Genomic DNA, 25171 nt, shown 5'->3' on the forward strand with positions numbered 1-25171 from the left:
GTTTTCACAGCTGCGTCCGTTCGTTTGGAGAAGGATGCACACGTCTCCAGAGCATCACATCGCTGTTCAAGGAACTTCAAAAAATCATCGAACGTTGGATTTTCTTCATCTACTATCTTTTGGGCCCACATCGTACGAGTTTCGCGATCCAGTTTATCGAGCAGTAAGTGTAACAGCCAGGGGTCGCGCGTTCCATACTCCGGTCCAAGGGCTTTTAGCTGTCTCACCACCTCGTCGGAAGTGGCCCAGAGCGTTCTCAATCCGTGAAGGGTTGCAGTTGATACTGACGGCTGATCAACAAATTCCTTAACTAATGCTGAGACGGTGTACTTTTTTTTTATTGTAGAACTCGTTCAGCTTGCCCCAAACTTCGGCGTAGTTTGCGTCGGTTATCGTAAAGGAGCTAACCATTCTTTTAGCTTCACCTTCCAAATGCGACAGCAGATACTGCAGCTTCACCGAATCTTTCAGTTTTTTTGAGTGGATACAGCTCTCAAACAAGTCCTTGAGAGAATTCCATTGCTTCCTATCACCGTTGAAGATCGGCAACGTGATGGTAGGTAGACGGATATCAATCGAGGTGTCGGAACCTTCAGCAGTTGATCCGCTGACATTCATCGAATTCACACGCCCAGCTAATTGCGAAACAGTGTTCGATGCTGCTGCCTGTGACGTCATCAGTAATCTTTGTGATTCGAGAAGTAACTTGATTGCATCCTCGATGTTGACTGGAGCACCTGGTGTTTCAAGGAATGTTCCTTCGCTGCTTCCTCGTGGATTGGCTTCATCCAGGATTTCCACGTAGATCGCCTTCGTTTCATAATAAAGCTTCTCGAATTCCAAACGATAATTGAAGATAGAAGAAATTTCAACAAGAGCATCGGTGGTTTCTTCTAATTCACTCTGCACCTTATCGAAATTATCACACATATCCGTAAGTTTGTTCAATCGCTCCTGTATTTCACCAATCGGAGGACTGCGATTTTTCACCGAACTTGAGTTCTTATGCTCCCACTTCATCCTCTCAAACAGCACATCGCGGCGTTTTCGAAGCGCATCCATAGCGGCTCGCGAATTATCCGGCTTCCGAAGGTCCAATGTTACGACGAACGACGACTAATGAGAGTACACGAATGACGCGGAGCAGACGGATATTTGTGGAATAAAACGCGTCGTACTACAACTGGAAATGGACTGTATTATTGTTATTTTAAAAGTGAAAATTTTACATGTGCTCTTCAAGTCAGAAGTAGTTCAAGAATGACTTTTTTTGTATTTTTTTTTCTCTTGGTTGCGTTAACGATGAGTGGATCCATCACCAACAGCAGGGGTGTCGTATGGTACTCGCACGTCGACCATCACTGAGTTGGGAAGTGAACACGAACAAACTAAACGGACTCAAACTTAATGTTAGATGTTTCAGTCCGTTTGTCGCAGTATGGTGTTCCCCAGACCGTTATTATCATAAAAAATCACCCTCGATTCTGTGCTCACCAGCCGTTTTCTTTGGCTGCTGAGCAAAAACTCAAGGAAAAATATTTTTATATATTTGTATTTTCCTCGCCTCAAGGCATTTTAAATGCTGCCTGTGAAAATTTTGTTTGATAAAATTACCTTTCACATTGAATTTTTTGATTTTAGAAAATTAATTCTTATCTTATCGCCAACATAGACCATCATAAAAGTATTTATGATTAGTTGGAACTTAACTTGTAATGAATGTTTTTATCTAAATCCTTCGGTGTGGTGAATTCAAGTAGGGTCGATAGGGGCAGTATGGTCCACCTAAGCAAAAGATATTGAAAAGCATAGAAATACAATACAATTCAATTGTTCCTTAAGGCTTATTTGTAGTTCAAAGTTTCTCCTTTCATACCACAGGTGTACTTAAAAAAAAAACGTTACTTAGAATTTTCTTGTAAACATTTTTGAAAAACACTATTTTGTGTGTTATTTTACACCATACGGGCGAAATGGTTCCCCCTACGGGGCGAAATGGTCCCCCCTACGGGGCAATATGAGCCACCATACTAAATCTTAGTACAGTGGGATTCCGTTTTTGGCAACAAAGTCGAAATTTTCAGTTGCCAAAAACGGAACCGTGCCAAAATTGGAACCCATATTTAAATCCAAAAAATATCATTAGGATGTTGCTACATCATCTTTATAGAACCAAAATGATGGCCAGACTTTGAAACGGTACCAAACTGAATGATTTTTTGTCAATTTAATGAATTAAAAAAAAAAACATTTATCTTTGAATCCCTAGCGGTCATGGCTCTTCAACTTAATGTTTCTTGCACAGTAAGGCATCTAATATCGAATGATTGACTGCAGTCAAAAGTGCACGCAGAAACTGCTAAAATCAGTTGATCAACACAAAAATGCACAGCATATTGACTAAGCCTTCAATAAGACTTTCTATAGTAATATGGATGTTATGTTGAATTCAAAGATAATTGATTACAAGATGGTATGGAACAGTAATGCTCACAATGCAGTCCTCAAGCCGCATGAAGCCCTCATGAGTTTAACTGTGTTTCCGAAGTTGAGATTGTATGTTATTAATCAACCATATTTTTGAAACCAATGTGAACTTGTCAGATCTCGCTATCTCAGTATCTTGCTTAGGATTCATATAGGAATTGACATCTGTCTATGAGCTCGCTAGGAATTCTAAGCTTCTGCTGCGATGTTGTTGAAAATTCTCAAGCCTCCAAATGAAATTCTCCAAAGTATGATAGTTTTTTTTCAAATTCCTCTGGAAACTTATTTAGAATCGTCAATATTTCGTCAGAATTACTCGAAATACCACTAGAAATCCACAGTATTCCGCTAGAATTTTACAGGACGACTTTAAAAACTTAGCAGTTTACTGAGAAGCGCCAGATTTGGCGCAGGATTCGCAATATCTAACTATACATTCTCAGGAACCCGCAAGAAATATCTTATGTCCGATAGGAATATTTAGATTTCCATCAGTATCCTCAAGAAAGCAGTATACTCTAGCATAAGCACCCCTGGTATATAATTCTGGATAATTTACACGGCTAGTCACTTCACTCTAGGCAAGAATTGTCACCTCGCTTTACGATATCGTCAATTCTCACCTCACGCCACTCGTAGATTAAACCCAATTGTGCAACCCAGGGAGAAAATCGAATTTTCCAAAGGTGAAACTTTTATGTTTCTATACGGAAAGGCTTTCGAGAGTCTGCAAAAAGGCTCTTCTATATTGATTGGAGTATTTTTGAATTCAAATTCTTCAACGACAGCGCCATCTATGGTCGAAAGAGTAGTTGGAACCGTTTCTCCCATATATTTGTCGATTTTCTCCATACAAACTTGGAGCTTGTTTAGCCCCCTCTTGGAGAAGACGCTCAAATTTTCACAGCATCTACTGAAAGTTCAAATGAACAAATTTGTGAGGTGTATCTTAAAACTTGTGTAGTTTGATCAACAAGGATCATCGTAATCAACATACACACCCATACAACAGACAAACAGCTTGAACACTTTCAATCATACACATCGAACGCTTCAATGAACTTATTGAGAAAAAATGTAGTTTGTATTTTTTATTGTGATGCTACGAAACGGTGTATAAAAGGAGTCGGTGGGTCATTAATTTCTCTATTTGCTGTCAAAGTTTTGGATTATATTTCATCATTATAGAAATTTATTTGAATAAAGCAATTTATTTATATAAAATTTCTATAAACAGTTAGGAGACAATAATAAATCATATACTCTTTTGTTACTCTTATGTAAAAGCTTGTGGTTTGTTCAAACGAGTTGCTCCAAATCTAAAGAAAAATTATGTTTATTGAGTGTATCACTTACCGGCAGACTCTTGTGGGCTGGTCACAAAGTGTGAATGCCTGACAAAAGTTGCCGCACGTTGAGGTACCTATAGAGATTAATGGCTTCATGAAACGTTGCGAACATATGAACATCTCGAATTAAATAAGCACGTACGGGAACCCTATCATTTGGTGAGATTAAGGGTAATATCGACGAGGATGGAACTCTGGAATGCGGTAACAGTGAAGCTTATCTGCTTTTCAAATGAGTAAAATAAAATCCACAATGACATTTACAAAAAATTACAAGTTTTAATGATATTTTAAAATGTTGCCAAAAACGGATCCATTTTGTTGCCAAAATCGGGGGGTGCCAAAAATGGAGCATGCCAAAAACGGAGCATGCCAAAAACGGAATCCCACTGTATTTTAATTAGAAAATTCGTTTTCAAGACATAATGTAGAAGAAGACAATATGTATGAGAGAGTTTTGTATAAAAACTGAGTTAAAGACTGATTTGAATCATTGAATTGTATGTTTTGCTAACAGTTCAATAAATTTTGGCTTCAAGAGCTTCATGTTTCTAACATTGTCGTTAAAATTAGTTTAGTAAGTTAAACATTCTAGTTACAATTCAAATCACGTGCGGCGACAATATTGCAATGAAACTGCAAAAAATGCATGTATTGATTGTCTATTTTCGCGATAAGTTAGCTTTGACCGGCTTTGACCATAGGGCCCCGTTCCTACATGTTTTATATAGGTAAGTTCTGTTTTTATTGAGAATTTATTAAAAAAAAAAAAAAATTAAAATTAAAAAAAAAAAAATCAAAAAAAAAATATTTGACTTTGGCAGGAAACATTTGACAAAATGGTAATATTCTCAAAAATCACTAGTTTTTCTCCCCACATAAGAAAACTTCATGAAATCATAACTTTTCAGGTATTTTCAATATAAATAAAAATTGTTCATTTCAAGTATACTAATAGCAAACATCTATACTTGAGGATAGGCAACAACAAATTTAAAATTTTACATGTTTTAACGAATATACAAGAACTTGGTTTTGACCCTTTTGAAAATCGACCAAATCAGGTTTTTGGTTTCTATTCAAATTACTTAAGTTTATAATTTGCAATAAAATGAGTGATAGCCTGATCATTTATCGTATCGGCAATGATAAACATATTTTATTCAGATTTTTATTGTACGCACTGAAACTGCTTTTGACCCCGGGAGATAACTGCACCGTCCCAGACGGGGACGTGCCTAAACCCCAAGCTGCTGGTACTAGCCAACGGCAGCTTCCGAGGTGGGCACCAAAGGCCTCTTTTGTCTCCCGGGTCCCAGGGCGTTATTGGAAGGGGAAGTTTTCGGTGGGGAGGTCCTAGCGAAAAGATTAAAAATTACCTTTAAATATGTATATTCAATCCAGGAGGGGCGTCAACGAATCGGGGGTGGCGACGGTGTCGCCGTTGCGGTCTCGGCAGCTGGATGATGGGCGCCGCATGGGGCCCCTTCACCGAATTAATCTTGTTGCGATCCCTGACGCGGAACCACAGGGAATGGGAGTCGTAGGTGTCACCGTAGGTACCTGAAGAGCCGTCGATGCCACAGTGTTACACAGAGGCGGTCGGGCGGGGATAATGATACCGCCGGATGATGGCCGTCAACACCGGTGGCGGCTGGTGATGGATGTTTGCAGCAAGATGGCCAACGCCAATCCTTGTGTACTTGATATTAGGGCACCGAATATCACCACGCAGTCGGCACGTGTTCGTTGATTGGCCAGGATATTGGTCGGCCGCAACTACAGTTTCCCACTATTGCAGGTTTCCTTCACACCACGGTTTCGAGGCACTCTCGGTTCACCGCCCAGCAAATTTTCTCGGTACGAATTCTATACTTCTTCACGTGCTGTGATTTTAACTTCGAGCTGACATACTTCTATCGTTCGCAGCAATCTGTTACTAACTGATCCCGAACTCTCGTTTTCACTAAACTCCCAGCCCCATCGTATGATGCTCTCACGGTGCCTTGTCTTCGGGTCGGGTATTTCCGCCCCCATCGCCACCCACTTCAGTTGGCTGGCTGAATTCACCACCCGCTTTAAACGCACAGCTGCCATTAGATCGAGCGGGCATTGGCTCATTTGAACTGACCGTTTAGCTACCTTAAAATTTTCTTCCCTACTTCCCCACTGGTGCAAAGTTACCGTTCGGTAACAGCACTTTGTGACCTACCACACGCTCTAAAAGGAGTTCTGGAAAACGTGAACTGTCAAAAATACACCATAAACTACCATCATGTTTATGCATAAACATGATCTAGTTCACGGTGTATTTTTGCTTGTTGACGAGTTCACGTCTCCTGTTCACGGATACGAGAACGGATTTTTTTCTGTGCACAAATTTCGTACAACAAAGTCGCTCAGATTTGTGCAAAACTGATAATAAGAGCTTCTGAAAATGTTACACCACTAACAAACAGGTAGTGAGAAAATCGCTCAAAAATCAAAATCTGCTCTTCATAAGTGCAAGAATATAATGTGTGAAAACCAGATTTTTATCTGCACTGGTCTCGAAATGGCATAATGGTAAAATCGTGCCCATACTTTCCCCCTACACCCTAAAGAATCAAAGTTTGGTTCGAAGTTTATTTGTAATCTTTGGGTGAATTTTTGAAAATGAGGATCTACACAATTAAGTTTTTGCGGCGTAACAATTAAAAGCATAACTTTTGAATATATTTATGAGGCGAATATCGTGACCAATGTTCAATTATTATCAATTACAAACCACTCTTATATTGTTGTAAGATTCGATGTCTACATGTACACGACGAGCACTTGTCAAACGTACAAATTGAAATTTAAACACGAAAAGAAACCACGTGCTCCGGTGGGGATCGAACCCACGACTCCCTATTCGCTAGATGGTCGCGTTTACATATAAGTTTCGGTGCCTCTTGAGAGATCCCAACGCTCGGAGGCGAGCTAAAGCTAACCTAACTAATATTTACACTGAAAATGTGCTAACCTAGGTCGGAGGCGAGCTGAATTTGATTACCCCATAACACATGGTAACGTCATTTCACAGTATAAACCTCCTTCGGATTTTGACACATTTACCGTCGTGTAGAGTAAAGTGGGGCAAAAGTTCGAGTGGGGTAAGAGTTTCTTTTTAAGATTCTTTTTAGCTCAATTCAAAACAAATCTTATAAAATTTATGGTGGTTCGAATGCTATTCAAGTAAGAGACTTTCACTCCAAATATCATAAAAATCGATTGAGATTTGGAAAGTTATGGCTATTTGTTGTTTTTCGACGTGAATATTGTAATTTTTGGTCAAACTTTCGTTGCATGGAACCGATTGAAGATAAAATCTTTTTCAATATTTTATGTAAGGGCGTTTCTAGGCCTATCATAAGGTTGCTTTGAGGTGCATTAGTTTTTGCATAAATGCTTGAAAACAATTTTTGGCCCATAGTGGGGCAAAAGTTCGAATCAGCGGGGCAAAAGTTCGACCCATGTATAAAATCACGGAAAAATTGCAAATTGCCTAAAATCCACATATTATCTTCAAATTTAGTTAAATTTGTCTGATCGTGTGAAAATTGTCACCAAAATTTTACATTTCCACTGAGTTTTGCGAAAAACTGCTATTTTCGAGTATATCACAATTAACTCGGTTTTGGGCAATTTTTTGATGAAAATTTAGTGTGTATTTTTCGTTAAACTTAAGTTTACGGCTGGTGCAAGGTATGCCTGTCATAAAAGGATCGATATTGTGTGTTTTAGCCAGCGAACTTTCGCCCCACACTAGATTCGAACTCTTGCCCCACCGGTGGGGCAAAAGTTTGAATAAGACAATCAATTTTGAAACTGTTATAACTAAAAATGAGTAAATATTTTAACACAAGTTTGTTCAGCAAAATTACAGCCAATATGTTGAAGGATCACTGTATGGAATTTGTTTTGTTTTAACTGCTATTGTTTTCCTGGAAACTTTGATTATACCACTAAGGTCGAACTTTTGCCCACCTTACTCTACATGTAAAGAAAACGCAATTTTTGGGACCGTAGTGATTGAGGTTTCCTAGTCAAAGTGGTTTTGCTAAACTCTAAAATGTCTTGCGGAATTAACGGTTCTATTGAGTCCGACCGGTTATAAGCCATCGTGATGCGGACAATCTCCTACTTAGAAAGCGGTCTGAAATTTGGTGTGTTGTAATTAGATCCTTCACCATCCCCTTAAGGTGAGTTACGTTTTTATTTTGTACATTTGTACATTTTGTACATATTTTATAAGTCTTAAAAGGGCACATGTTGATAAGCATAAAGAGAATACTAGTTTGCATAACAAGTTGCAGAATGATGATTTTTTTGTTGATACGACGAGGTGCGTACCGTAATCCGGGGGCAAATTGATCACTGTGGCGAATTTGATCAGGTCGGTACCAAAAAACATTTCCTCCCAAGGATGCTGAAGGTTTCGTTGGCACCACAGATATTCCATGTTTTCTAGTTAATAGATGTCTAATGATGATTTTGGCAGATTTTCAAAGTTTAATTTTGCAATAAAATGGTCAAATACTCAAGCTGTAGAGTTCTGTCTGATCTTTCGACCTTGACGCTTGCTCCTACGGGGGCTAGCGACGAGGGCAGGATCAAACATGTCGCGCGTCGGTCTAGTAAGTGAAAAAGTGGCGTGATCGGTTAGTTCTTTTTGATCCTTTGACTTTGACGCTTGCTGCTGGGCAGTGCGTCAAGAAAGCCAAGTTTTTTTTTTCCTTTTCGGGTCGCGCGCCTTTTTTTCTGAGTGCTTTTATATAGCCGAGCAAACAAGTGAGGCTGAGAGTGGATTGTGGCTGCACAGTGAAGGATAAAGGATCAATTGGTGAGCTCGTTTCATGCTACTATTTCTAATCTATAAAATATGTATGACTGCACATTTAATCGTTACAATTGTGGGACGTAAATATGAATTTTCAACAAACTATGAATTGTTCGTCACTGTGAGTGTCGACACAAACTCTGATTCATGAATTATTTATGTTTCACATTTTTTTATTTTCAGAACACCCCTTTTTACCTTTATTTTTGTAATTAAAAAAAAACTTTGAATGGTTCGACACTACAAGTGTAGACTTGCTAAAAATTCACTTTATTCAACAAACTTTGGATGGTTCGCCACTGTAAGTGTCGGCATAAGAATAAGAGTGTTCTATGATGTTCCAACCAATCATGTTTTTTGTTTCTTTTCAAATAAGTAAAATATAATGCTTTCGTCCTGACAGCTGTAGGAATGTTACATTTAGGTATTTGTTCAACAAACTTTGAATGGTTCGTCACCTCAAGTGTCGGCATAATTTTCCACTACATAGAAATTGTTCATATCAAATGAAAATATTATATTTACAAATAAGCATGTATATATCTCACAAATCATTATTTATCACGGTCTAATCGCTTATCAAAGTGAATCCTGTGACCCAACGATCCTTCCCATTGTAGAGTCTTACCTTTCGGATTAACGCCAACACTCCAAACCAATTCACAAAACACTTTAGATTTCTACTCGTTTATTTTCCACAACCGTCCGCTTACAATACACAACACCAAGTCCCCTCCGGTTCCGACTCTCCTATCTCTCTACCCCGCTTTTCTACATATCTCTCCAGTTACACTCTTATTTCCAACTCAACAGTTTACCATACTCTACATCCCTCTCCTACTCAAAAAAAAAAATCATTCGACTGTATTGATAACTTGTACATATCTTTTAGGCACTTTTTTTGTTCCTCATGGGACGTTTTGCAGGCGTGGCTTGTTCCCCATGTGCATTACCATTCTTCCGCTTTCCTTCATTTGAGCATCCGTGTAAAGATGTTCCGTCCACTCCTTGATTAGATGATGTGAGCGATGATGGAGAGGCCGGCGTTAGTTCTGATGAAGTTTGTTGAAATGATGCAGATGGTGATTTGGGCCATTTCCTAAGATGGGTAACAGAGCGACGCAACGTGACCCCGTCTTCGCCTTTAACGGTAGTGTCGTTTCCAGACTTACTGACGACTTTAAATTTTTCCAGTCTGAAAGTAGGCTCCAGTTTTCCGCTATTGAAGTTTTTTGATCATCACTTCATCTCCTACTTCTATCTTGGAGGTTTTGGCATGTCGACGCTGATCAGCATAGATTTTACCCTGCATTTTCCTAATGGCATCTTTATCACGCACGCTTTCGTCGCGGTTCCAAGCTGGGTCCGTTCGCAAGGACGGTAGTAGATCTTTTACCGGACGTCCTGTTAGAAGTTCCATCGGTGCTTTCTCAGTAACCGAATGAGGAGTCGTATTATAGATGTACACATGCTCCCTTCAATGCTTTTCGCCAATCCGTGTTAGTCGCTTTAGCGATCCTGAGTGCACGAAGAATACCCTGATTCACCCTTTCTACGAGCCCGTTCATTTGGGGCCAGTACGGTATTGTGCGAACGAGCTTGATGTTTTTAATCGAACAGTAATTAGCAAATTCTTCACTCGAAAATGGCGGGCCGTTGTCGCTGCGTATACACTCCGGGTACGTGTGATCCAAGAAAATTGCTTCCAATGCATCAACTGTTTTAGTAGCCGTTGTACTTTTCATTTCGACGACTTGCAAAAATCTGCTATAATAATCAATGACTACTAAAAACGTAGCACATTCTTTCGCCGAAAAGAAGTCGATAGCTATCTGCTGCCAAGCACGATCCGGCATTTCCTTTCTGAACATCGGTTCGGGTGGCATTTGACTTCTGACAGCTGCGCAGCCAGCACACTCCTCAATTTTCTCGATAACGTCACGGTCCATACACGGCCACCACACCTTTTCCCTCAAATTTCTACGCATGGCTACTATTCCGGGATGGCCCCTATGAGCAATATCCAGAGCCCTGGAACGAAGTTTTTTCGGAAGTACAATTCTTTCATTCCGAATAATTATACCATTGGAAATCCCCAACTCCTTAGAAAATGCCTGGAAGCGGAATAAATCAGGGTGCCAATTTCCAGATTCAAGTGCCAGTTTGACTGCGATCAATATTTCGTCCCGTTTAGTTTCGTCTCTAATTTCCTCGAGCGATATTGCCGTGGGTCCTTCTCCGACGGCGAATAGGTAATGATCAGCGTTATCGTCAAACGGAGCATCTATTTGGGAGCACAATCTGGATAACGGATCAGATATGTTCATCAGCCCTGCAATGTGTTTAACCTCAAAATCAAACGGTTGAAGGCGCAGAGCCCAGCCTTCGGCCCTCGAAAGAGCTCTTTTCCCTTCTACGTGCTTGTTTCCGTAAATGAACTCAAGCGTTTTATGGTCCGTGAATATGGTGAAGCGTAGACCGAAGAGGTACAAGTAAAATTTCTCGACGGCCCATACAACTGCTAGCGCTTCACGTTGTGTTTGAGGATACACACGTTCGGCCCGCAGTTAAACCCTTTGACGCGAAGCAAATGATTCTGGGGGAACCTCGATATCGCTGTACCAGCACAGCCCCGAGGCCAACGGGAGACGCATCTACGTATAATTCGGTCTCATCAGCCGAATCAAAGTAGCCTAGTTTTCTTACGGCTGTTAGCCAGTTCACATCGCAGGTCATCAAATGCCTTTGTTTGCTCCTCGCCAAAGACAGTAGCATCACCACGAATAAACTGACGTAAGGGTTCTGTTCTAGTCGAAAGATGAGGGATAAAATGACCTACGAAGTTTACAAGCCCCAGAAAACTTCTAACTTCCTCCTTGCTTTCAGGTTTTCTGAAGTTCTTGATAGCTTCAATTTTCTCTTCCGTTGGACTGATACCCGCAGCACTCACCTTGAAACCAAGGATTTCGAGCTCACCCACGCCAAATACACACTTGTCTCTGTTGAGTTTAGCGTTGTTTTTCTCAAGAATCTCCAGGACCTGTCGCAGTCGTTCATCATGCTCCTGCTGATTTCTACCAAATACGACAATGTCGTCAATGTAAACGATTACCCCTTCAACACCTGCAAGCATCTGAGTCATGATCCGCTGAAAGATCTCAGGGGCACAGTTTATGCCAAACATCAGCCTTTTAAACCGCATTAGACCTCTATCCGTCATAAACGTAGTGATGCTTCGTGACTCTGGATGCAGCTCCACGTGATGATATGCTGACGTTATATCGAGCTTCGAAAAATACGTAGCACCCCGCAATTTATTTAAAAATGTTTCGATAATCGGTAATGGAAAATGCTCGCGCTGAATCGCTTTGTTGGGGTGTCTCATATTTATACAGAGCCGGATGTCGTCCTTGCCTTTTGGCACAACGACCATAGGTGAAATCCATTCCGCTGGACCGTTGGCTGGTTCAATCACGTCAGAACGCAACATATCCATAATCTTCATATCCACTTTCTCTTTCAGTGCTTCGGGTACTTTAAGGTAAGCAATTTTCCGAGGAACAATCGACTTATCAATGGACAGCTTTACAAGTACGTTGGGAAATTTGGGAAAATGTTCGGTCGACACATCAACATTGTTCACATCGAGACCAATTTTGAGTATTTTCAATAGTTCGGCGGTAGTTTTGCTCAGGAGTGACTTGGTTGCTCCTTCTATCACAAAAAACTCTGCGTAACAGCTGGGTTTCGAATCATTAACTGAAATCCATGCTTCGAACATAGCTCTTACTCGTAACGGTTGTTGGCTCGCGTATGCCGTAAATGTTCGATTGCATTGTAGTTTTGTTTTGTATACAGTTGCATTATTTCTAACGAGACTGTTCCATACCTCCTCCGTGACAGCGTTAATTGCTGATCCCGAATCAACTAAGAAAGTCACCGGGTAATTGTCTATCGAACACTCTACCATTCCATTACTACAAACATCCGGTTCAATTAGAGTTTTAACCTTTGGTCTCGGCTCCTCATCAGTTAGCGGTTTTGTTTCCTTCGTCCACTCTTCGTAACGGTTAACAGCATTCAGATCAGCATTCGGGCGACCTCGTCTGTATCGAGTATCGGAGCCAGCGCGTTGTCTGGTCACGTTCCGACCAAGGTACCGACATTTCCTCATGTAGTGCCCAAGTCTTCCGCACCCATTGCAACGTGCATTCCGGGCGTAACAGGTTGGAGATTCGGTCTTGTGGTTTGATGATCCGCATCGGCCGCATTCGGACTGATCCCGTTTACCAACGGTTTGTCGGTTCTCGACCTCCAAATTTCTACGATGTTTGACCTGGTTCGCATCGTTATAATTTTGCCGCTTATTCCAGTTCTGATGCACTGCAGCTACTGATGATCCCGGTTGCTCATCTCCAAGTAGCTTCGATTTTCCTTTTTGCTTCATGAGGATTTCACGATTGATGGCGTAATTGATCAATTCGTCGAGGTCCATAACATCCTCAAGCCCCTTGTCGCGCACTCTTTCATCCTGTGCGCCCATGGTGATTTGTTGAAGTACCTCTTTTTCTTCTCGGTCGGAAAAATCGCATCTCGCTGCTTGTCCACGAAGCCTCAACAGGAATTGATTAAAAGTTTCATCACCTGTCTGTTTCATCGAACGGAACACTTCCAACTCAATCCGTTCATTCCGTTTGCCAATAAAGAACTTATTTAGCCTCTTTATGGCGTTATCGTACTCGGGAACTTCAACAGGCATCAATGGCACTTTCACAGGTCCGGGGTAGATTTCATCCGACGACGGCCTCAGGTTATAAAATATACGCTGTAGACCTCTTCCGCCGCTAGCTAGCAACAGAACGAGTTTCTCATGTTGCGACTCGAGATTCCGTAGCTCCAGTGTCAACTCGAAAGCTCTGTGCCACTCCTCCCACTCGCGCCTTAAATCGTGGGTGTCGACCTTATCATTGAAAGGTTCAAACGATAACTGCTTTCCTTCGAAAACCATCTGTAAATGTTGGTCATAAGAATGTAATTATAGCACTTGATTTTCTTAAGTTCTTTGCAATTTACTTCAATAGTTTCACGTAGACGACGGTTATGAGCAAACTTAACACCAGCAGATAAAAACAAAACCGACACTCAATGTTTATGTTCATCGTTCTGTAAACAGATGACAGTTCGATAGGTACACCGAAAGAAACGATCGACCTAGTTTATGAACATATATCATTACTTTAATATTCAGCGTGAGGTCTAGGAAGTTTGAAATAATCGTGAATTAAATTGAAATCGTTAACATGCCGATGATTTAACAATCAGGAAGGACGTCAATACCGTTAGATATTTAAAACTCATTGAGAATAATACGTAATAAAACACATTAAAAAAAAACAAATCAAGACATGGAATTTCAAAACTTTTTTTTCTGGTGTTTTTTTTTTTCTCTTTTTTGCAAGCCAAAGATAAGCTGGTGAGCTAAGATTGTAATGGTGCGCTTGGGTGTGTGTACCGGACTCATATTTGCTCCCAGTGTATGGGCTGGGCTGATTTGTAGTGGTGCGCTTCGGTACAAGGCCGGACTCGCTGACTATACTATTGTCATATGTCTCTGCGCTTCGGTACAAAAACCGGACTCGCTGAACAGTATTGGTGCGCTTCGGTACTGAGCCGGACTCGCTTTTTTAAATCACATTTGCAAATGGTGCTAGTGCGCTTCGGTGCAAGACCGGACTCGCTAATTTCACAGCATACAGACTGGTATTGGTGCGCTTCGGTACAAAACCGGACTCGCATTAAACATTTGTTCTTTGGTTATGTTTTTTTTTTCGCTGCTGCAATTTTTTTTATTATAATCGTAATTATAATTTTATAGCTTGCGGAATCATATCCTACCGACGGTGCGCCAAAATGTAGAGTCTTACCTTTCGGATTAACGCCAACACTCCAAACCAATTCACAAAACACTTTAGATTTCTACTCGTTTATTTTCCACAACCGTCCGCTTACAATACACAACACCAAGTCCCCTCCGGTTCCGACTCTCCTATCTCTCTACCCCGCTTTTCTACATATCTCTCCAGTTACACTCTTATTTCCAACTCAACAGTTTACCATACTCTACACCCATTAACAAACATCCCTCCCAGTAACCTTTGTGTAGATGCAGAGGCAAACACGGTCTCCAAATAGCAAAGGTTACACACTAACATTCCTTCCCCAATCCCACCTGACTGCAAGGACGTGGCCGGCGCCGTTATTGACCCTGTATAAATAGAGGCACTGAATTATGCACATTGAAGAAGATGATGGCCAATCCCAGCCAAACCTCTAGTTGATTCTTTGTGCATTTTCACTGACTTCGGTCAATCACGGAATAGCAACCATTGATATGTGTAGTCAGTCTAAGCTAAGCTAAGCTAAAATGGTCAAATACTCAAGTTGTAAGAATTTTCACATGATTTTCAGATTCAGAAGACCCAAATTTAGTAGGTAAGGATTTTTTTTATTCCTCAACCTGCTTTGTTATATGGTGATCAATTTTGCCCCAGCGTGTAATTTTAGTTTTTTTGGTATGAAAACTATTTTTATGGTATGTTAAATATTATTCCATGAAAAATCGATTACACAGCGCAACAAAAATGACATTTTGCGTGTCTCAAGGATCATATTATGTGTCTCTTGTAGATTTGGGGTTGTTGAATCTGATGCCGTTCTCAGAAATTTCCCAGCACGTCACAATTTTTAGCTACAGGTCGCCAAAGTTGTATAAAACATTGGTTTTATTGATGTCTACCTAAAATTTGAAGTATATTTTATCAAAATTTTTTGTGATCTTATCCACCAAACATGCAAAAGAGGACTTAAACTTTCGTTTTAGATCTATTTCGGTTGAAATTTCACGATTAAATTTAGATTGAACCGATTTTTTCCAACATGCTTGCAGTTCCCATACCAAATTTTTCGTTTCTCTTATATGGCAAAATACAATACTTTTCTAAATCATCAAAAAATAACTTTTCCGCATCAAAAATATTATAAACTTTGATGATAAGTGTTGTTATACACATAAAGTTTGAATTCTGTGGCAAATTAAGCAAATAAATTGCCTTACAAGCTGGCAAACTTGCATGCAAGTTGGTTGAAATAGTCAATTTTTGCATTTTCAACAACCAATATCTGAAAAACTAGACGTGCTATGATATTTCTGTAAACGTATATGGATTCAGCAACCCTTAATTAAGTAAATAGAGGTACTTTGATTCTGGAGACAAAAACGTGTTCCGCAGTGTTACATAAACTGATAAAGATCAATGTAGTACTGATTTTTTTTTTTTCGAAATTTATTTGACTAGCGTTTCCAATTTTCCCGGGATTTGTCTTCCCGGAAAACGGGAAATAAAATTGCCATTTCCCGGGAAATACGTGAATATTAAGCAAATTTGATGGATCTTTCTTTTTTAAATTATTCGCATTTCAATTTGTATCAGTACCAGTAAACTTGTATGATTTTTTGTGAGTTCTTTATTCACGTTTCTCAAACAAAAAATCGGGACCATCGACTTATGGAACAGAAATGCTTTGGAATGCTGTTTTACGGGACCATTATACTGCCCATAAAAGATTAATAGTTCCAAATGGAAAAAGTAGGCATTGAGAAAATAGCTTTCAAAGTTACAAATTGATCTTCTCATACAAATGTTCATAATTTTCTAGCACATTTTTGCATGGCAATTTTGAACCACCGCACAGAATAATCATTTTGCTTCTGATGTTCAGCAAAAAATATAAACATGAATGAAATTCGCATTTTGCAGTTTCTATTTGACTTGAAAGTTCATATAGAGACTGTGATGCTATTATTTGTCAATATGGGACTAAACCAGCTCCATATTTTTTTCACAGCATTTTCGAACAGAGTATATAAATTTGTCTGCGCATAGTAAATATATACCAAAACATGGATATTATGATGAAAAATGTGTTGGGTCGAAAATCCATATGGGATTGTTATTAGAGTGGTTCAAAAAATCGTTTTTGCTCCACACCACTCATTCAATTCTAAATCAAATTCTGAGTGTCCTCACAAAATTTGAGCTCATTTGGATGAAAACTGAGACTGCACAAGCTCTTCAAAGTTTATATGGGAATTACTATGAGAAAAGCAACCAATTCATTCAATCGGTCATAGTGTTTGCCCATGTGCACTTAGGGATTAGGGCTTCGTTGATACTGTGAGATACATTCATCAGCTACAACTTTGTCGAAGACCGTTTTCAAATCGGACGTCTCAGTAATTAGTTATTGGTTAATATCCAGGCACAAATTCTTCAGCAGTACTCATTTATCTTCTGAAACAGGCAACATTGCTGCACCTGGCGCGAAAGATAGCACACACAAATCATGGCTACTATGTTTTACTGCACATATCCAGTGATGCCTGCAGAACAGCCCAATAACACAGCGTAACAAAAATGACATTTTTGCGTGTCTCAAGGATCAAATTATGTGTCTCTAGTAGATTTGGGGTTGCTGAATCTGGTGCCATTCTCAGAAATGTTCCAGCACGTCACAATTTTTAGCTACAGGTCGCCAAAGTTGTATAAAACACTGGTTCTATTCATGTTTACATGAAATTTAAAATTCGATTTATCAAATTTTTTTGTGATCTAATCCACCAAACATGCAAAATGGAACTTGAACTTTCATTTCAGACATAATTTGATTGAAATTGCGCGATTAAATTTCGATTGAACCGATTTTTTCAACATGCTTGCAGTCTCCATACAAAATTCTTCGTTCCTTCTATATGGCAAAATACAACAATTCTCTAAACCATCAAAAAATAACTTTTCCGCATCGATAGTATTACAAACTTTGATAATAAGTATTGTTATACACATAAAGTTTGAATTCTGTGACAAATTAAGCCAATATATTACCTTACAAGCTGGCAAACTTGCATGCAAGTTGGCTGAAATAGTCATTTTTTTCATTTTCAACAGTCAATATCTCAAAAACTAGACGTGCTTTGATATTTCTGAAAACGGCAATGGATTCAGCAACTCTTAATTAAGTGAATAGCGGTATTTTGGTGCTGGAGACAAAAACGTGTTCCGCAGTGTAATTAAAGCCAAAGTTTAACAACTCATTCAAAAATCAATAACTAATTTCTGAGGCGTCCGATTCAAAAACGGGCTTCAGCAAAGTTGTAGCTGATAATTGTATCTCACAGTATCAACATAGTCCTAATCCCCAAAAGCACATGGGCAAACACTATGATCGATTGAATGAATTACTTGTTTTTCCCATAGTAATTCCCATATAAACTTTAAAGGGCTTGTGCAGTCTCAGTTTTCATCCAAATGAGCTCAAACTTTAGGAGGACACTCAGAATTTGATCTAGAATCGATTGAGCGGTGTGGAGCAAAAACGATTTTTTGAACCACTCTAATAGTTATGCTTTTATGGGCAGCATAGTAATTATGAAATTTTGTGTATAGTATGGTTCCATGAGTTGATATCGTGTCATTGAACATCTTTTTATTGTAACATAAGGCGAAAGTCCATCTGGAGCTTATTTTTGACCAATCGTATGAAGTTCAAATAATATTTACCAACATTGAATCAATCCTCTAAAGCACTATAATAGAAACCAAGTAGAGTCTTATGTTGAAAATGTTGACTATAACATTCATTTATACTTTATAAGCCCACTCAATTCATGGAAAAGATCTCTCGAAAAATCCATTAGTTTGTATAGCATAAAATATTTTCTGGAAAAACAAATCGTTAAAAAAATATCGTCTTTTATCAACAATTATTTGATTACAAAATTAAACAAACAAATCAACATCGAATTATAACTAGTGATCTAGTGAGGACATTGCTTAGAATAATATTAAAAATAAATTGTGCGATGGGTTTTGTTAACACATCTAATTAGATGGTCCATCCTTTTTTATTTAATAGAACTAATCGGGAAATACGGAAATCCTGGGAAATACTAGAATCCCGGGAAACAGAAAATCATTTCCCGGGAAATGTTCCCGGGATTGGAAGCTCTTTATTTGACAATACTTGAACTCCGAAGGAAAACAGGCGTGCCGATAATTAAGACGAGTGCTGTAAAAATCGAGTTCTGCAACGAGTTACGTACAACATTTTTTTTTGCAATTTCGTGGAAGATTACTTGAGGGTATCAGAAATTATATCGGAATGCATTCACCATCATTTTACAATTTCTGAAAAAATGTTATGTGATGATTCATTACGCAACTCAAAACAGTTACATAATGAGAAAGCGTTGCGTAATATGAATCATTACAGCACTGGTTTCAGTTGCGTAATAACTATTCCCGCACTGCATACTTCAGTGCAGCAAAGTAGGCCGACAGATTGTGTTTTTTTTTATTTTTTTATTAGTACCATTCCAAACATTACATTCATTTCTTATATCTAGGTGTTCTGTGTTATTAGACAACACTATCATCCTAATTTGGTAAAACAAATTTAAGATTTTATTAACATTTTGTTAACAACATATTACATTTCATTTGCCGTAGCAGTTCAGATTTTTTACAGGTGAGTTGATTTCACCTGCTTATAAGAGAAAAAAAAACGCTTTGAATATACTTAACCTAACATAACCTAAACATATAACGCATTAATCGTGGCAATAAAAGATTGTAACGATATTTGCCTGAAATTATTAATTATTTTATTTGACATTTGTTCCAATATTTCAACATTGGATATTCTATGTAACTCATTGGTACTATACCAGGGAGGAAGCTTCAGAATCATTTTCAAAATTTTATTTTGAATTTTCTGCAGAGCTTTCTTTCTGGTATTACGACAGCTAGTCCATATTGGTACAGCATACAACATGGCTGGCCTGAAAATTTGTTTGAACATCAAAAGCTTGTTCTTAAGACAAAGTTTTGATTTTCTATTAATAAGGGGATAGAGACATTTTACATATGTATTACATTTGGCTTGAATGCCCTCAATGTGATTTTTGAAAGTTAAATTCTTATCTAGCATGAGCCCTAGATACTTAACTTCATCTGACTAATTTATTGGAACCCCTCTCAGCGTGACAACATGTCTACTTGAAGGTTTCAATAAAGAGCTTTGGGTTTATGTGGGAATATTATTAGTTGAGTTTTGGAAGCATTAGGAGAAATCTTCCGTTTTTGCAAGTATGAAGAAAAAATATCCAAACTTTTTTGCAATCGACTACAGATGACACGCAGGCTTCGTCCTTTGGCGGAGAGGCCTGTGTCATCCGCAAATAAAGATTTTTGAAAATCCCTGAAGTAACTCAGGTAAGTCAGATGTGAAAATATTGTATAATATTGGTCCCAAAATGCTGCCTTGAGGAACACCAGGTCTTACAGGAAGTTTCTTGGACTTGGAGTTCTGATAATTAACCTGAAGTGTACGATTTGATAGACAACTTTGGATTATTCTAACAATGTTTGATGGAAAATTAATGCCATTTTAGTTAAACAACCAAGATGTGCATGCCAAACACTCTTGAATGCTTTTTCTAAGTCAAGAAGAGATCTTCTGAATAGCCTTCAGGAACAAATCACATTCGTAACACGTAAAAGTTGATGTCCATGCCGGGATCCGTATTGTTTATAGGCAAAAATCCAATTTTTATTGACCATCATTCTGTTCAAAATGACTTTTTCAAAAAGTTTACTGATGGAGAAATTAAACTGGTTGGACGATAGCTTTGGTAGGTTTTTTTCCGGTTTTCAATTTGCCACAACCTTGGCATTTTCCTATTTGTAAGGGAAATATTCCAACTGAAAGCATTAATTAAATATTCAAACCAAGACTAAGCTACTCTCTGCAAGTTTTTTGATGAGGATGTAAAAGATTCTTCCATCATCAGGAGCTGTCATATTTTTTAATTTTTAAATAATAGTTCTCACTTCTTGATAATCAGACCCCCGCTTCGTCGCAATCAGTAGGAATTTGTTTTCCTCTTTCAATGCCTATGGGAAACGCAAAGAATTTTTTTTTATTCCGGACCCTCTTCACAAGATTTCACCCGGGCCCCCAGAAGCTCAAATACGACACCCGATTCAAATAGTCTAAATTTTTTTCAACGATTTATGAATAACTGAAGATGTTTCTTGCTATTTCCGATACAGCCGAGAAGAACTTTATTTCGATCTAACGCACGTGCGTTTTAACAGTTTGAACGGTTGTTACGTACAAGTTACTCAGACACCGGACACTTAGACGTTAGGCATGGTCGTCATTATTTCCATGTTGTGATATCATCCATTCAAGTGTCGATGAATCATTAGGTTTGCAATATCTTCGTCGGTATCAGCCGGGTAACCATAAAATCCATAGCTGTCTCCAGATGATAACATTGAACTTGACCAGAGAACGAACGAGCAAGTATGGAAAGTCACTTAGTTTAAACGATAGAATGGTAAATAACCATTGATGGCTTTCTTTCTTTCATAACTTTCTATGTACACAAAGAGAGCAGTTTGAATTGTTTTGAATAACAACATTGTTTATTTGATCTTTTTTACATTTTGACCGCTCGTTCTTTTCAATTTGGCTATATTTACAAAAATAACATGCAATGCAACGAAGAGAGACAGCTTGTTTCCTGCAGTTGAATCGTAACATGTTTTTCATAGGGGTTCGATTGCAAACAGATGTGTTGCGTTTGATTTCAGCCGTTATACTTCTTTACCACCGAAGGGAAGCGTTTCTGAGAAAAACGCTTCAAAATGCAAACAGTTATACGAAGCTTTTAGTTTGATAGTCGGTAAAGTAGTTTGAAGCTTTTCCAATCCATTGAAACGTTACACCAGCGTTGCCAACCTTCCAGATTTGTCTGGAATATTCCAGATTTTTGAGGCCCCATTTTACAAAAATCTGGAAGATCCAGATAAAATTTGAAACGAATTTGTAAGGTTTTGTAAATAATTTGTAGGGTTCTACATATACGAGATAAGCGATCCAGACTTTTCCAGACAAATATTCAAAATCTTCCAGATTTTTGAAAAATTGACTTGGCATCACTGCGTTACACGTTGAGTTGGAATGCATGGGTATCAGTGCGTGTAAAATTTTGACGGCTTTTGAGCTTTGATTTATATGTCTATATGTACACGAGTTCCTTGAGTTACAAAATATTCATAAATTATTTGTCATTAAAGTAAGACTATGATTTATAATTAGATATCACTTTTCTTGTAATGCTATTTGATAAATATTACATCGAATCGTTTCGCTTAATCGCTTTGACTGATGTTTTTTGTTCTCTACAAATCGTTTTGCACATGCAATGAAAAGCTGATTAGTAGTCACTGGCCGAATTTGTTAAAAATTATATTAACAATTAATTTTTTGGGTTTGAAATTACAATTCGTTAAAATGTAATATTTTTACAAACATAATTAAATATAAATTATTTGATATTGATCCTACTTATCCGAAATAAAATCGTTTTAGATTACAAGTTAGAATGAACCGCTTTGTTTCACGTCAAGATTTTGTGTTACAATATCAAGGAGCGTTTCTCAAACATTCCGAAGTTTGCTAAGCAAGTAAAATAACTCTATCCAATCTATTCATTACATATTTGCATTTTTTCAAATTTTTCAGATGGGCTTTCACATTCATTATTATCGCTTTCATTCGAGTATAATTTAAGTAGATCTCACATACCCTCTCGCTTTTGCATTTTGTTTCATATTAACGGGAAACAATGGGAGTAATTTTCGATTTTATCTTAGTAATTTTACACTATTTACATATGATTGGCAGACTTATCGATGAGGAAGAGTTTCTTTGCATCGCTAGTGGTAGAGCCAATCGTTCGGTATGACAAAGTCTTTGATCGCGTACAGTGTTTTGGCGTACCAGTTGATACCTCCATGTCGAGGAAGGCTTAAGTTTCGACTTTGACTACTACTCCTAAATAGATTCATAATTTTTTGCACTGCTCTGTAGGGCAGAAAACTAAGATGAGCCACTGATTGGCTGTCAATGAGAGCATAGCATGAAGCGGCTATCGAATCCACCACAATTGTACCTTCTCTGGTTAATGGAGCGTACACTCCCTGCGATAGCTTCGCAGATATCCTCAGCACCTTTCGGGGCTCTATTGTACTGTTGATGTTGACTAAAATGTAGTCACCTTCCTGTATACGATCGGCAAACAAATAGAGAGATTTGCCTTCATTTTTCTGCCACACCATAACCAGGTGGGCTGGAGTAACTGTCAGATGAGCACCACCGTCGGCTTCAATATGGACAAATTCTCGACTTTGGTGGGTATCGCGATCCATGAACATGATCACTTCACTGTACACCGTGTTGCCTGAGCTGTCCACGCTAAGTACTTGCTCGCCGATTTGCAGTTCACTGAGCTTCCGCGTTTCACCGGTTGATGTCTGCACTGTGCTGTCGCCTGTGAAGCATCCGCTTGCATGGTTCGATTGAGATGAATCTGAAAAAGGATAGAAGACAAAATTACCAATTAGTTTCAAAAATAATGACTGTTTCCACGTTTTATCTCTGACAAAAAAAAAACAAAATTGATCGTTTTGGGTGTAGATCCCAATTAATTGATTGCACAGCGTAACCAAGTAAATGAACAGACATACTGTAATATCTTGGACAGACATCTGATACATATACCATGGTACAAGTTGTCAAGAAAATTATTCCAAGGCTATCTTGAATGAAGACAATTATCAGTATGGCACCCATTTCAAGATAGGGGTCGTCCATAAATGACGTAGCTTTTTGTGGGGGAAGGGAGGCTTCACGAATTCGTGACGATGTGTGACGAGGGGGAGGGAGGGGTCCTAGCTAGTAGACGTAGCATTTTGAATTAAATCATTGAAGAGGCGCTGAAACAAATAACATTCAATTATTTTTTATCATACTTTTTTTTGTTGACTTATAAACTTGGGTTATAAAATGAATGCTTCAAAACATTCATATAACAAAATTGGAAAAAAAATCTAAAAAAAATTTAGATTTTCTTGATAAATGCAATCAAACAGATTCTTTAAAGCTTTAAATAGTTATGTAAATATAATATTATATTCGTGTCTTAATTAAAAAAAGTTATTATTAAACAAATTTAAAGTTTAAACAATTCATTAAAAATCAATGCCTTAACGACTTGAAGTGAATTGTTTTCCCATTTGGTAATAAGACATAAAATAAACTGTTTTAGTTTTATTCATATTTTTTGTTAAAGCTTTGTTTCTTCAAAAGAATAAAATATGCTCTTTTTGGCAATATTCCATTAAAACAAGATATTTATTCCGTGTATTATGTGGTCAATGTTGCACGAGATCTCCGCCTAATCAACTCATCGATCAGTTCTGATATATCAATGCTCTTGATGGAATAGCCTGAATATTATTCGATATTTTCATTATTTAATAATTATTTCATTATAGGTTGCCTAAGATCATTTCAGTATTTGAAAGGATAATAAAGTTTAGCTGAAATATTAATAAAGATGAATAATTTGTACAATAATCGCTAAGATTTTCTAAACATTACAATTACAAATGTAATCTATCTATACCTGCCTAATGATTTTGAAATGGATTTGAATCCGGATAGTAATGACGAAAATCCATTTCAAATTAAGAAATTTTGTTGAACATTTTCATTAAAATCTATTTCCTAACAACGAATAATTGAAAAAGAAATAATCATTTAATATACTGTTCGATATATTTTAAAATATATTGTACCCCAACATCTATCCAATCAATGATTTTATTTTATACTTCCAGCTGTAAACTTGTTTTTCATGGATACAACAGCAAAATTAAAACAATTTCAGCCTATATGAACATTACGTAAATTCATCAGGAAATAAGTTTATTTAAAACTGTTTTCCAAACTACTTTTGAGCGCTACTGTATAATAGTTTGATTTGTTGGATTATCCTTACGTTTCAGTCAGTAATATCAAACTTTGTATTGAACTCTTGAATTCCATTTTTTTTGTGAACCCAATTGCTAAAGAAAACAAATAAACAAAAATATAAGAGGGGGGGGGGGTACTTGGTGTGCTACGTATTTTCCAAGGGGGGTATCAGCATTTGTGACGAAATGGCTACGAGGGGGGAGGGGGGTGTAAAAAATCAGTGAAAAAATGCTACGTCATTTATGGACGGCCCTTAATTGTACCATGGCACGTATACCACAAGTGTGTCATAAGTATAAAAAAGCACTGTTTTTCATTATTTTGGACACCCCCAATGGATCATTGAAGGTAGTTTTTTGCCAGTGCTCACTGCATCAAAACAAAGGCGCCACTGTATAGGGATTTAACATTGTGACAGCATTGCTGTTCTGTCAAACAAGGTGGCGGTAGTGTGTAAACGTCAAACAAGCACAAAAACGACGCGAGCGCTGCGGGTGGTCGATTGACCACCTACCAGATATTCGAA

General features: G+C 38.1%; 1 protein-coding gene across 1 annotated transcript; it reads right to left on the reverse strand.

Moving 5' to 3' along the window:
• Positions 1-22505: 22505 nt before the first annotated feature.
• LOC110680636 (protein hedgehog-like) lies at positions 22506-23475 on the reverse strand. The gene has a single exon (XM_021856432.1). The coding sequence runs from the start codon at positions 23382-23384 to the stop codon at positions 22545-22547; it is 840 nt and encodes a 279-aa protein (XP_021712124.1). The 5' UTR covers positions 23385-23475; the 3' UTR covers positions 22506-22544.
• Between the last annotated feature and the right edge of the window lie 1696 nt (positions 23476-25171).

The sequence above is a fragment of the Aedes aegypti genome, unplaced genomic scaffold (genome assembly GCF_002204515.2).
Source record: "Aedes aegypti strain LVP_AGWG unplaced genomic scaffold, AaegL5.0 Primary Assembly AGWG_AaegL5_hic_scaff_1697_PBJ_arrow, whole genome shotgun sequence".
Lineage (NCBI taxonomy): Eukaryota > Metazoa > Arthropoda > Insecta > Diptera > Culicidae > Aedes > Aedes aegypti.

Coding starts and splice junctions, on each gene's coding strand:
- LOC110680636 (XM_021856432.1), bottom strand. CDS start 23,384: ATGTATCAGATGTCTGTCCAAGATATTACAGTATGTCTGTTCATTTAC.